Source organism: Poecilia formosa, unplaced genomic scaffold (genome assembly GCF_000485575.1).
Source record: "Poecilia formosa unplaced genomic scaffold, Poecilia_formosa-5.1.2 Scaffold427, whole genome shotgun sequence".
NCBI lineage: Eukaryota > Metazoa > Chordata > Actinopteri > Cyprinodontiformes > Poeciliidae > Poecilia > Poecilia formosa.
Window position 1 is genome coordinate 293,016 of NW_006800366.1, and position 14,612 is coordinate 307,627.

The following is a 14,612-nucleotide window of genomic DNA, read 5'->3' on the forward strand; positions in this document are numbered from 1 at the left end:
CTGGGTCACTCAAGCAGCCATGGAGGATGTGAACCCATTGGATTCTCCACACTTTGAGCATGGAGTGTTTGAAGAGCGACACGCCATCAGGATCACATTCTGAGAAAAACCTCTGCAGAGAACTCTCCACCAACTCTCCAGGATTCAGGACCTTCTTGTGGCAATGCTCTCTGATGTGCTGCTTCGTCGGGTTCGGTGGCTCGATCCCACAGAAGACGTAGGCCTGCTGCACCGTCTGCAGGTCTGACTGGTCAACAACACAGAAAGCCGCTGACAGAAATGTGCAGAAGATGCTGTGCAGTGGATGATGCTCTGAAACGGTTCTAGCTTGATGCTCATTTCACTGTTGTACTTCTTCCTAGAAACTCAAGTGCAGGTGAAGTTTCCAGAAGTTGCTTCAACTTTCCAAGAATCCCACAGCAGGTTTCCCTGAGGTCCAGGATTAGGGCTCATGAATGCAGAGCAACAATCAAAACATTGTCTGCTCTCATCTGTGGACCTACTGATGTGTGGCTTTTGGTTGTCCTGCAGAAATGTATCAACAAGACAGCCCTGCATACATGGACTCCAGGATCTGGCCAGTTTCTGATTGCAGCATCACTCAGGACAGGAGACAGAAGGTATTTTTGTGAATGTCAGCANGGCAGGTTAACAACATATCTGGACGTCCAGAGGAGTTTGGAGTATTTAGGTTACCTCGGCTACTCCATCATCTATGAACAGGACTCCCAAGCTGCTGCTGTTACTGGTAATGGATCAGATTGTGTTTAATGTTAAATGTTTTTTTAGGTAAGCTGCAGTTGAACAACAAGTAAACAGGGATTTTAACAAAACAATGGATGTTATCAATTTAATCTAAATGGTTTTGTTTCTGTAAAAGTGCCTAAAAGTTGTTAAACATGCAACGGAATAATTATTATATTTATTTATTTGTTGTTTTTATTTTGTGTATCAATTTCTTCCTCAGTGACGCGTAAAAAGCACATCGATCTGCAGACTAAGCGAACGCAGCGAAGCGTCTTCCGGTGCAACGTGTTGGGGGCGCGTGGCAGCGGGAAAAGTGGCTTCCTGCAAGCTTTCCTCGGCAGAAACCTGCAGGTCAGTCAGAGCAGCTACAAAGACGCTTTAGAAAATGCATCTCATATTATTTATTTCAGATGTATCACATTACTTACTGATAATAAATATGTATATTTGTAGAATGTTGCAAATTACAATAAATGTAAATGATTGAGAAAAGAAAACTGAGTGAGGAAATGTTTGGTTTATAGAAGAAACTAATAACTTTCTTAGTAGATTTTGTTTTTATATACAAGTTGTCTATGATTTGCTACATAATTTGATTTTCACGTCAAATTTAATTTCATTCATTAGTATTTTGACTTACGAACTGCAATACACTCATTCAAAAACCAAAACAATGTGTTTTCACTACATTATTTAAAAACGATTGAGAAATTTTGAAGATTGTACATTTAGTGTCTGATTAGCTTGTCTGTATTTGCAAGTCTAATACTTGCAGATTTATAACAAGGCTCATTTATTTTAAAACAGACGTCAAATAAGCCGTTAAACAGCCCTGTACCTCACTCTGAAAAAAATAAAGCCAATTTCAGAATTTTGTTGCGTTTTGTTCCATGATTTGTGGAACCTTTAGATAATAAAACCCAAATATTAATCAAGCAGTTGAAAGTGAATACTTTGTGCTCAAATGTTCAGAATTGTCTAAAGACTCCAGACTGGAAAAGTATATTATTTGAAATAAAAAAAAAAGCAGCCGGAGCCCCAAAAACAATTAAAGGGAATAGTAGTTGTTTGCTCATGAAATGGATCAGCCAGTGTTAAAATGCTGGTCAGCATCTACAACGTGAAATTTAAAGATCCAGAATTATTTTCTGCTTTGATATTTTATGGAAAACTTTCACTTGTTATGAAATCTAAATGTAACACTTGTTGAAAACTGTGTGGAAATAATTTATTGCACTCTACTTGTAACACATCACCCAACATGCTTATTGTTATTCCATTCTTCAAAATGGCAAAGACAAGAGAACATGCCATTCAAGTGAGACAAAGATTTGTTGGTTTTTACAAAATGGCTGAAAGAAAAAGAAAAAAAAAAACTTCCACCCAACCTGGCTATCCGTGTTTCTGTCTACTTCTGTCAATAAATAGTTCAAAATTAACTTATTTTAGCTCAAAGCAAAAATGTTCCTTAATTGGATATTATTGACTTCATTGTCCACCACAGAGACGGATCCGGAGCAGAGAAGACCACAAGTCCAACTATGTCATCAGTACGACCTATGTTGACGAACAGGAGAAGTACCTGCTGGTAAGAACCTTTTATTCTGAGCAGAAACTCTCCGGTTTACTGCTAAATAATCGCCTTGTATTGCGGCTTCCGTTCGGGGCTGACGGCTAATCCCTCCGTCTCTTGTCCGCTCTCGTCCAGCTCCACGAGGTGACGCCAGATTTCGACATCCTGTCCGAGCCCGACCTGACCTGCGACGTGGTCTGCCTGGTGTACGACGGCAATGACCCTCGTTCTTTCGAGTACTGTGCTAAAGTCTACGAGGTGCGGCTCCAGACGGTTAGGTTGATAACTTTCTGTATCAGTATTAGAGCAAAACATGTGATTATTTCTTCCTGTAGGAATACTTCATAGACAGCAGGACGCCCTGCCTCGTGGTCACTGCCAAGTCCGACCTGGCCGAGGTTGAGCAGCAGTACAGCCAGTCGCCCCTCGACTTCTGCCGCAAGCACAAGCTCCACCCGCCGCAGCCGTTCACCTGCAACACGACCGAGGCTCCCAGTATGGACCTCTACACCAGACTCACCCACATGGCCATGTACCCGTGAGTATCAAGACACCACCAAACCTTTTCTCCTCATCTAACCTGTCTTGCTTTTTTCTGGAAGATTATCTGACCATAAGAGGTTAAACACCGTTGATTTTATTACGTAATTTCTACATGATGTGATTCAGCTGAAGATGTTCAAGTTTGGTCTCAGTCTCTGAAATCAAGTTTCCACTTTTCCACGTTTCCACCGTATCTCCCAGGAAAGTCTCTCTAACTCTTTGTCTCTAATGAACCAGAGCTGAATGGTTTCGTTCAGTCATTTAAGTCTCTCTAATCCTGGTCGGTATCTTACGAACTCAAAGCTCTTTGATCAGATTAGAATTCAGATTGGATTATGAAGCACTTAAAGGGATGTGCTTGTTTAATCTCATTGCAGCAGTTCTTAGAGCCCCGTTCTTTAAATACTGAAATCACACAGTAGCGAGTAGCAATTTATCAGTTTAAATAAAAGTCATGGCAGACGGGCTTCTGGGTAAACTGAGGCTTGGTGATGTTGGGGGTAAAATCTGCTTTAAACTTTAGATTATCAGGGAAACCAGCTTGTGTTTGTTCTGTTGATCCTCTGCAGGTTGACTGTCCTCATGCTTCACATCTCAATAAGCAGGATTTAATCGAGCATCTTAAGTTTTTGGTTTACAGCCAGCAGGTTTTTGTAGAGAATTGTTTTCACATTATTTGAATTTTTGCCAAATATATGAATTTGATGTGATCAAAGTGATAAATGTCTGACTGGACATGGGCTCGCCTCAACACACTAAGCAACATGGTCAGGATGAAGCTGCTGTGAGGAGGAGGATTTATCTTCATCTTTTCTTTCAATGGTAACGAAGGATAAATGTGTGTAAAAAAAAAATAAATAAAAAAACTCATTCTCACTTCCACAAATTTGTTTTAATTTAGTTGTAATCTTTTGGCTAAAATTTTACTTAACACATTTAACTTGCCTGTTTTAAGTCTTGAATCTTACATCAAAATTATTATATCACAACTGTTAAAGGCTTTTAGTCTGGTTTCTCTTTTTATTCTTACAAGAACAACATAGTGTTTCATTTGGTTTTCTTTTTCTTACACTTTTAACTGGCTTTTTGCTCCTTTTTTTGCTTTCTGTTTAGTTCGCATCTCCTTATTGCCTTTATTTGATTAGCAAATGTTAAACAGCGCTGGAGGAAACAGGAGATTATAAGATGTGATTTTGTAGTAATAGAGTTGAGAAATGCTCAAGTTTCAAGGATTTTTCTTTTTCAAATAATGTTCTTCGAAAGCCTCTCCAAACCTGCTTATTTAGTAATGTAACACACTTTACTAGTCATTAGTTATTGTTTATAGTTATACCTGTGAGATGTAGTTATAGTGCATTAATTAATTTTTTTTATTCTGGTTTTGATAGATAAAGATATTGAGAACATGCCATCTGAATTAGATTAATGAGATTTTTACTGCTTTCTCTTTCACCAACCTGATCTTTGCCAGTTTTCTCTGGTAACTAACTTTACATAAGCAAAGCTTGTAGCTCCCTGTGTGTTTAAAACAAGGTTTGGTAGCTGTCCAGACCAGGGAATAAGGAAGGGCAAATTGTAAAAAAAAAAAAAAACTGTATATTGTTTTTTATTTTATTGTCTCATTTCCCCCCTCTGATTCCTCCAGGGCTGCCGTAGAAATTGGATAATAAAGTTTTGTTGTTAGATTTGCTGCTTTTCTGACACCCACCTGTTTCTCTCCCTGCTTCTTCTCGTTGTTTGACCCTGGATCTTTAAACCAAATGTCAGAACAAAGCCCGGGTTCCTGTTTCAGGCTCATTTTTATCCTCCGTGGTTCAGATTCAGGAAGTTTCCCTCTGTGGAAACCCTTCAGCTTTGCTTTGTCATTTGGCAACTCAGAGACAGTCCATCACCGCAGTGCTGGTCCTGCTTCACGCTGCTTCCTGTTTGGGTGTTGCCCCGCCCTCACCTCCTCTGCCTCTGTCCTCTCTCAGGCACATGGCCCAGGCGGACCTGAACAACTCCACCTTCTGGCTCAGGGCCGGCTTCTGTGCCGGCGTGTTCGCAGCGTTGGGCTTCGCCGTGTACAGAGTGCTAAAACACTAGTGATGGCGCGGCTCGAGACGGCAGCTACTTTCCACTTGGGACCTTTTTGTTCCTTTCTACTAAAAGGAACAAAGAGACTAAAATAAAAAAAGACTGCCTGAACAAACCAATCCCACCTCTCCCCTTTTCTGTCCAAGCAGCACGAGTGAGAAATAAACTTTTATACGATTGTGGTTTTTCTGTATGTAATTTGCAAAGAGACACTATTTCTAAATAAATTACTCGTCTGCACTAATATGTTCTGAAAAAAAGACGTTTTTGAGAAGATCTCCCTCTCCCACCGCACTTTATCGAGAAGCACTGAGTACATCAGTGTACTGAAGTACTGATGGACTCAGTCATCTACAACTGAGATGACCGAGTCCTTTTCCCTGACTGTGGATGAGAGCTGAGACAGACGGGACAATGCAGACTTCAGGATTAATGCAGACTTCAGGATTAATGCAGACTTCAGGATTAATGCAGACTTCAGGATTAATGCAGACTTCAGGATCACAGAGGAGCTGGCAGGCATGCGGTCAATGAAAGAGACAACAGGGAGTGAGCTCTTAACAGGGAAATGCATGTCTGTGTTGCCAGGTTGTATTTTTCTTTTGTTATAATTACACAAAATGTAATACACGTTGTTCCTTACCTGACTGAAACACGTTTCAAAGCTGCCATGGTTTTAACCGTGTTACTTTAAGATTATAAACCCCTCCTTTCTATATCTTCTTCTGTGGTATTGTCTTTAAATCGTTTGCGCCCCTTAGATCCTTTTGTCATGTCGTCCTGAGGGAGAGGAGTGTGCTGTTTATTTTTCATCTAAATACATAAAGTTTATTTATAGATCTATTAAGTTAATTTTTATCATCACTGGTGCAACATATGAATATGAATAAATAAATGAATCCATTATGTAATGTAAATATTTAAGTGATTGTAAAATAGCAGGAATTAACCTTAGTTTTGTTATGTAGTTTTGTTTTGTGGAGGCCTTGGAGTGGGCAGCACATAACATGTTTTGTTTCTATTTGTTGTTCTCGTCAGAAATAAATCGAGAAACCATTTTAAAGAAATCCTGTGTCACGGCCCTGATCATTCAATAAAACCAGAAAGGATCCGGTTACATCTGGAAAGCTTGGAGCTGAAATGGGACAAACTGGTTGGCGTGACAACGGATCTGTTGGTCAGCTGTTCAACATAACAAACCATTTCAGTTGTGAAGAGATTAACAAATTTAAAATTTAAATGTGATGACTGTTTTAATTTTTCGCTTCAATCTAAACCACAATTTGTTCACTTTTATAAATATTTACAGAATATTCTGATTTCTTATTACCAAAAGAAACTGTTTTAAATATTTCATTATAAAACATATAATGAGTCAAGATTAAATTTGACTCATTGCTGGTTCGGCCCTCCAACACATTTCAGATTTTTTATGCAGCCGATGAAAAAATTAATTGCCCTCCACATCCTGTTGTAGAAGATTATTTTGATAGCAAAGCATATAAATTCATTGGCTACTTTATTTTAACTAGACTAATAGTAATAAAATTCACATTTTGTTTAGCTGTTGTATAAATTGTTGAACTATTTAACACCTTACTTCGTTTATGATGGCATGTTATTATAAGCTAATAAGCTACTGATTACTAACTTGTCCCAAAATTGAGGTGTTTAAAAACAATTATTCTGTATAAATGTTCACATTCTACAACATTTGAGCTTGTGACAGCACAATAGAATAAAATATTCTGTCAAATAAATGGTTAACCATGGAGAGTAAAACATGAATAAATAAAATACACATAAAATGTGTATGTATTATAGTATGTATTATAGATGCTAGAATGTCTTTTATGCATATTTTGTCTTCAAAATGTCCATGGAGTAAATTACCTGGGTTACAGCTTTACTGAACTTATAAAAAACAACACAGTGGTTTGGCAGCAGGTGAAGCGGCGTGGAGAGACGCGGCGGAACGGACCGGAGCTCCAGAGTTGGTCTGGATTCAGAGATTTGGTGAAGCTTGAACTGGAGGGATCAAGAAGACTCCTCCACCATCACATCAACAGCTGGCCAAACGGATCGGTCCTGATTCCTGGAGTGAGTTTGGCAGAGGCGCTCCAGGCCTGGAGAAGGAAAACCATTGGATTAGAAACCCGGTGAGATGGTTCCTTATTTATTTATTTATTTAGTGGTTTAAGAGACGCAGACTGGTGAATCCTTTGGGTCCCAATGTTTTGTTATTTCTGTGGATCTGATCATTTCTAGTGCATAACTGTGGACTTTTCATTGGATAATGTTTTTAATTCTCTTTGTGAAATAGATGAAATTGATTTAGAGTATCGGAGGGATGCTTCAGTTTTGGTTTAGGTTATTTAATATGAAGGACTGCAAGAATGACTGATTACTTTTTAAATTTTGGTTAGAACAGGTGATTTTTGTGTATTAAATATAGCGTGCCCCTCCCACCTGCTGATGTGTTTGATTGTTTTACCTTTTCATTCAAATAGATTTTTTTTCTGGTATTAATTAGGACAGGCTGTTTAATCTTGTGCAATCTTCCGTTTAGGCGGGGATTTATTACAGGCTGTTTATGTCGTTTAGCTGTTTATTAAAAGATGAGAGGAAGCAGCAGGTCTGGTTTGGTGTCTCCAGTTCCTGGAAGCTCTCCGTCCCTCAGCCCTCTCTACTTCCCCTCAGACCACTCTGAGGTTTAGTTCTTGTCACGCCCTGTGTGAAGCAGTGAGCAGCTGTGGTGACAGCAGAGTCTCAGCAGCTGGTAGTCAAAACTTGCTGCTTGTTCGTCATGAAGGTCGTGCTGCTGATCGCGCTGCTCACAGGTAATCATCCTGTTCTGATCTGGTTTGTGTTGCTGCAGTTCTGTGTGTTTCTACATGCAGGATTTTCAGGGTTTTTGTTCTTTGAAATGAAGAACGTCCATCTGGTCTCTGAAGGTTCTGGTTCTTGTTAGAAACTTTCTCAGGTCAAATCAGCCGCAGAGACGAAGCTCTGCTGATCTCTGACATGTTGTAGCTTCAGTCTTTAGTTTCAGACTTTATGAGTCTTTGAGGTCAATGATGACCATTAAATCACATTAAACCACTAAATTACAATAAACTGGTTTCTGTCTGTGAAGTGAGCCAGAGATGGAGACGTTTCACTGATTGTTAATCTTCTGTTTTCAGTGTCAGGATGTGACGGCAGGAGAGTTGTTGGTCAGACGGGTCAGAATGTGACTCTGCCCTGTAATTATGATATAAAGACTAATGGAGCAGTGCATGTTTGCTGGGGTCGAGGAGAGATACCGAAAAGCAAGTGCAACAATCAGCTCCTCTCTACAGACGGACATAAAGTTGAGACCAGAGCTTCCAGCAGGTATCAGCTACTGGGACGACTGGATGAAGGAGACGTTTCTCTGACCATCCTCATCCTCACAGAGGAAGATGCTGGACGATACGGATGCAGGGCAGAGATACCTGGATGGTTCAGTGATGAAAAGCATCATGTTGACTTGACAGTTGAAAGAGGTGAGAATTCACAGATTTTCATTTAAATGATTATTTTCTGAAGCCAATTATCAAAAACTGGACAAAACCATCAAATTACAATTCAAACGTTTAAAGGATTTTGATAAAAATCTTCTAATTAATGAACTGCTTTATTTCCTAAAATGTTGTCAGCTTTGATGGATAGAATTGGTTCCGGACTGAAGCAGACGGTGAGCTGTCAGAGGAAACAGTTCAGTTTATTATCAACAAACATCTAATTTCAGAGACTAGCAGCTAAAATTCTCCCTGTTAAAATTATTACTGGCTGTAATTTATGACACAAACACTTTTCTTGTTTTTCACTAACCCCATTAATATTTTAATATAAAAATAACTCAAATCTAAACATTAATTAAAGTGTTGGGCTTAGACACTCTGTTAGTCTGAAGTGAAGCTTTTTCACTCATTTAGGTAGAAAATGTGTCTTTTTCAACTCAATCACTAAAATTTAGTTTCTAACTTTGGTATTTTTCAGATGTTCAGTAGAACATAATCTGGAAAGAAGTTTGTTTTGATTGAACCTGATCCCTGATGTTGTTGTGTTTGTGTCCAGCTCCGACCGCCTGGGCCCCATCAGAACCTCAGACATCCTCAGAGAGACCAGCTGCTGCTCAGACTGCAGGTAGAAACTCAGCTGGTCCATCAGATCTGCAGCAAGAAGCTTGAGTCTGCAGGGTCCAGATGAGTCAGTCTGATTAAAGTGTGAAACTTCCTGTTAGAAAAACAGGAAGTTGATTCTGAGAAAGAAACATCAGAACCTGTCATGGTTGTTCTGTCTGCAAAACTCTCTCCCTCGTCTCTGTCATCAAGCTTCTGATGCTGTTTGACTTTAAGAAAACTTCTTTGTTTATTTGAACATTAATACTTTGTCATTCAGTTCAGACATGACAGCAAAATTATGACTGATTAAACCTAATGATTTACCAAATAATGATTTAACAAATCTCTTTCTTTTTCTCCATCTGAACCCATTTTATCATTACATAGATACTTTGTGGACCTTGAGGAGGTTTTATAACAGGATTTCTGTGCATCCTGTGGTAGAGCTGACTCAGCAGCTCTACCACTGCTGAGTCACCTNGTCTTCGTTTATGATGGCATGTTACTACAAGCTAAGCTACAAATTGCTAACTTGTTAAAAATTGTTGGTATTTTGAGACAAGATGTTTAAATAAAACACAATTATTCTGTTTTAATTTCCTCATGGTACTGAAAAATGACATTTGTTTGAGAAAAAAGCTGTTTCTGTTCTGGATGTTTTATTAAAAGTTGTGAGGAAGCATCAGGTCTCGTTTGGTTTCTTCAGGTCCAAGAAGCTCCTATCTCCGTCCCTCGGCTCTCTTTCCTCTGTGAGGTTTAGCTGCTGCCAAGCCTTCCTGTGTGAAGCACAGCTAGTAGCATAGCTTAACTATTTAAGCTGTTCCAGTATAATTTATTTATTTATTATTTATTTATTAACACCTAAGATATGTAGAATTCAGTAAAACTAAATTTGCAGTGAGATTTGTATTTCAGGTACAACAGTAGCTGTTAAATATCAAAGAAATTCTGACTTATCTTACTGTGTCACTGAATATTAATTTGATCATTTAGCTAATGCTAATTACTGCTAGCTCCTTATCGATCCATCACAAAATCACACTTGGATAGACTTATAAACTGTAGTAAAATTGGATCCTTAAAAATCCCCAGAGCTAAGAATTTTAAGAAATGGGGAAGAAAAAACACCAGACAACCTGTAAATATTGTCCCCTGCCAGGCTTAGCAGTATGCGAAGTGAACCGGGAATTCCTCCTATGAGGCCTGCATGGACTCATAATATTAAAATGCCCAATAATTTATGTCCAGGAGACATTTTTTAAACAGTAAGCTTTTTAAACATCTTAAACATCTGAGCTGCTTCTATTAGGTTGATCATATAAAAAGTACTTTTTTAATATGACAAAACTCTCATTGTTTTTTCAAATTCATAACTATAGTGCAGTGTACGTTGATAAATTTAATTTAGAGAATGTGTATCATTGTGACTGCATTTAATAACTTAAATGGTAGTTTGTTATTAGTTTAATACCAAGAAGTTGTTTTAGTTGAGTAATTAACCGTTTTCATTTTTTTATTTTATTTTATTTTTTTCATTTTGTGGCGTACAAAAAGCAATGTCCTGGAATTTTTTGTCAACGTCCTGAACATTTTGAATTTGTTTCAGTCTGAAGAACCGGTTTTAACGCCATCTCTGGTCATCAGATGGAAATAGTCACCCAGAATAACAACAAGTTGAAGCGGGTTTTAAATATCTGAAAATTAGTTTTCAATCCCCGGTGCGGACCGCCGCCATCTTCAGGAGGTTGGAGCGGCCATGTTAAAGAAGGGTTTGGAAAAATGTTGGCGTTCATATTGAGAAAGTAAGCTTACTTTATATTTTTCTTGTTTTAGGTTTAATCGCATCAATTAAACCTTGTTCTTTTAAGTGGCTGTGTAGTTTCACGGTGTTTTTTCAGCCCTTAAAACATCGCTAACTGAGTGACGCAGTTACATTTCTTCTCCGCGCCGCTTGGTTAGCTAGGAAACAGGTTTTTGTGACTACACTTTGTTTTAGGAAAAAAATTATTTACTATAGAAATAATCAAATGATTTTTGCATATTTTAGTACATCACGATGAGCAAAAAAGCTTTGTTTTAGATGAGAAACAGTCGGACCTAAAAGTAAAACCAATGCCGTTTAAAACACTTTCAGTATTGTTTTCGCATTTTGTGTGCACTAACGATTTAGTAGTGAACCTCTGTGTTAGCGTGTTGGATAATATTAAAAAACATTGCAAACAACTAAGTCAGCCCCGGCTCCAGACGAGGGCATCGGTTTATTTTTACTTTTTTGGAGGGGGTGAGGGGGGATGAATCTACGTAGCAATAATAATATTACTCAAAGTAAAAGAAAAAGGTACAGTGCAGTAAAACTACTCTTATAAGTACCCTTTTCCAAAGAAGTTACTTAAGTGAATGTAAAGGCACTACCTACTTTTGAACATAGACAACAACATCAGTAGTCTACAGGCTACTTGTTAACAAGCTTAAGATCAGTGATGTGCGGTCAGGGGAGGAATCATGGAAAAATAATATATAATAATAAAATCATTTATAAAGATATTTTCACCCTGTGGTTTGTACTATAAAGTACCTATTTTTCATTTAATTTAACCAAATCTGATTATTTTTTTCTTCAAAATCGCTGAATTTTCGCATTTTCCCACTCAAATGGTTGGAAGCGAAGCCGGTGAGGCAGCAGTGAGCAGAGCCTCACCTGGGATTGCGCAACCTCTCACTCGCTGCACCGGTTGCCATTCCATGAGAGCATGCTCCTCCTGTCTGTACGTCGCCAATAAAATGGTTAAAAACATTTAATGTATGAACTGATTTTCCATAATTTAGCTTATGTATTTAATGTACTGTGTTTTTATTGTCACCAATTGTGTGTGTAACGTGTTTCGTGTGCTGAGGAGCGATCAGAAACGGCAGATAACAGATTCGAGGTGAGGCAGGCAGTTCTCGTGCCTCATCGCTGGGGGCGCTCATGAACCCAGACATTGTGACTCCACAACTGCAGAGTAAGAGTCAGTAAAACTAGCCATACAGTAGCTGCGCTGATACAGAGAGCGAGAAAGACATGGTTTTGAGTTGTACTTTAACGGTTTCTCCCTTTGCTGTTAAGCACAGCACGAAATTAGTAATATCTACATGTCTAAGTTTGATTGAGATAACGGAATTATTTTGCGGCAGCGGCGCAACTAAGCATCACATGTTAAAGAATAGTCTTTTTGCCCTCCAGCATTGTACGCATGCGCGAAATTTCCTTAAGTAAACAATAGCATGCAGGGGTCTAGATTTGCAAATCCGATTATAATTAAGTCGGTGCCTCACCAGCTATGAACCTCACCGCATGTCACTGCTTAAGATGCTGTATTGGTATTAGCTAGTCATCTTTTAGCTAACATTACCTGCATCCAACAGCTTTACTCAACTCAGTCGGTTAGTTTGGGGGAAAACTGTGCAAAGTTCTTAGCGTTTTGCTGGTTTGCTGCCATGATTAAAATACACACCTGAGTAGCTCAGCACAGCAGCAGCATGTCTCTTTCTGTCGCACAGGTGTAAACCCAGCGCGAGCGTCTTAGCGCTCATGTTGCGTTTAAAGGCGACTCGGAGAACCAGTCCATGACGTGTTAACCACGGATTAAACAGTTTTAACTGCTGAAAAAAATGACAGAAGGCACAGATATTGGAAGTGCGGAAGCCCCTACTGTATCAAATCGATATAGGTATAACAGAGAGTTGGCCACTTTAAGATAAAAACGAGAAACAGCTTCCAGACCGGAGGTGGGGGATCACAGCTGACTGGGCGGGCAATGCCCATAACGGTGGACCGGAACTAAAGTGCTTCAACCTTCTATATCGCCAGAGTGCATAAAATCGGTACTGAAACAGTGTGTTTTTGTGGCATTCCTCGTTAGTATAGTGGTGAGTATCCCCGCCTGTCACGCGGGAGACCGGGGTTCGATTCCCCGACGGGGAGGCACAACTTTTTATTTTTAATGCGAACAGTTTGGAGGCATAGCGCCGAGTTTAAAGGTAAAAAAACATATAGAGCTGTTATTGCACAGTATCTACTGAGGGAAGTATATATATCCCCATTTACTCTTGGAAATAGTCTGTTATTTCTCTATTACAAGCAATTAATTAAATGGAGATCAAACAACGAATACAGTGAATTTATTTAGTGCGGTGAGGTAGATTTGATCATTAACAGGAACTCATGAGGATTAGATTGTCCTGTCAACAGGAATTAGTTTATTATTGTATCAAGGGCAGCTATGATGTTGTATGTTGGTCCTTTTACTTTGTATGAGTATCGCCCCCCAGTGGACACTAGGGCAAATAGACGGTGTTTATAATATAAACTCTTATTGATTATATGTATTAATTTGGTGAGACAGCCAAGACCTGGAGATGTTATCAAAGTGAACGTGAGCCTTATAATCTATTTTTAAATATTCATTTATATTTCACCAACTTGTTGTCAGCCTGGTTTGTCTAATAATGCTGTGGTCATGTTGTAACCACAGCAGAAACTGAGACCTCTGTGGTCTGTCTGTATTCATAGCAGGTGTTTTCTGCAGAGCTGGTTTCTGCTCTCACTTCTGAAGAGAAAAATTATGTAAAACTCACAGTTTGAGGCTGAGATGCAGAATCAGAACAGAGAGTACTGACCGAGTCCAAAAGTCGAGACCTGGTGGCTCTCTGGCATGTCATGAAGCAGTAGGTCTAAGCTGTGATGTGCTGTTAATTTAATCTGACTCAATGAGTGAAGCTGTTATTTTTTTACCATTTATAAAATGAAGGTGCTATATTGTTGCACATCCTGTTGATTCAGTAAATGTGGAACTAAACTTATTGTGACATATCAGCAACAGCTTGATTCTCATGAACAAAAAGAACAACTGAAGCCACTAAACTTAGAAAATATTGCATGAATAATTTAGAGCTTATATTAGAATTATTAGCTGCAGGCACATATTGAGACAGATTAAAGCTGTTTATGTCGTTTAGCTGTTTATTAAAAGATGAGAGGAAGCAGCAGGTCTGGTTTGGTGTCTCCAGTTCCTGGAAGCTCTCCGTCCCTCAGCCCTCTCTACTTCCCCTCAGACCACTCTGAGGTTTAGTTCTTGTCACGCCCCGTGTGAAGCAAGTGAGCAGCTGTGGTGACAGCAGAGTCTCAGCAGCTGGTAGTCAAAACTTGCTGCTTGTTCATCATGAAGGTCGTGCTGCTGATCGCGCTGCTCACGGGTAATCATCCTGTTCTGATCTGGTTTGTGTTGCTGCAGCTCTGTGTGTTTCTACATGCAGGATTTTCAGGGTTTTTGTTCTTTGAAATGAAGAACGTCCATCTGGTCTCTGAAGGTTCTGGTTCTTGTTAGAAACTTTCTCAGGTCAAATCAGCCGCAGAGACGAAGCTCTGCTGATCTCTGACATGTTGTAGCTTCAGTCTTTAGTTTCAGACTTTATGAGTCTTTGAGGTCAATGATGACCATTAAATCACATTAAACCACTAAATTACAATAAACTGGTTTCTGTCT

General features: G+C 39.1%; 2 protein-coding genes and 1 non-coding gene across 5 annotated transcripts in view; all 3 read left to right on the plus strand.

Annotated features, from left to right (window-relative positions):
• The window catches only part of LOC103155396 (mitochondrial Rho GTPase 1-A-like), a 13,472-nt gene extending 8,414 nt beyond the window's left edge, over window positions 1–5,058 (plus strand). For both annotated transcript variants that reach the window (XM_016663535.1, XM_016663534.1), the window contains 5 exons: window positions 968–1,098; window positions 2,252–2,335; window positions 2,456–2,578; window positions 2,656–2,858; window positions 4,837–5,058. In XM_016663535.1, coding sequence (XP_016519021.1) covers window positions 968–1,098; window positions 2,252–2,335; window positions 2,456–2,578; window positions 2,656–2,858; window positions 4,837–4,948 — 653 coding nt within the window. In that variant the 3' untranslated portion in view covers window positions 4,949–5,058. The remainder of the gene's footprint in view (window positions 1–967; window positions 1,099–2,251; window positions 2,336–2,455; window positions 2,579–2,655; window positions 2,859–4,836) is intronic.
• A 1,712-nt stretch (window positions 5,059–6,770) lies between these two features.
• Window positions 6,771–14,612, plus strand: part of LOC103155398 (T-cell immunoglobulin and mucin domain-containing protein 4-like) — a 13,665-nt gene continuing 5,823 nt past the window's right edge. For both annotated transcript variants that reach the window (XM_016663536.1, XM_016663537.1), the window contains exons 1-3: window positions 6,771–7,779; window positions 8,125–8,466; window positions 9,041–9,109. In XM_016663536.1, coding sequence (XP_016519022.1) covers window positions 7,746–7,779; window positions 8,125–8,466; window positions 9,041–9,109 — 445 coding nt within the window. In that variant the 5' untranslated portion in view covers window positions 6,771–7,745. The remainder of the gene's footprint in view (window positions 7,780–8,124; window positions 8,467–9,040; window positions 9,110–14,612) is intronic.
• On the plus strand, window positions 12,980–13,051 carry trnad-guc (transfer RNA aspartic acid (anticodon GUC)). Its single transcript has one exon. It is a non-coding gene; the product is annotated as a tRNA-Asp (tRNA).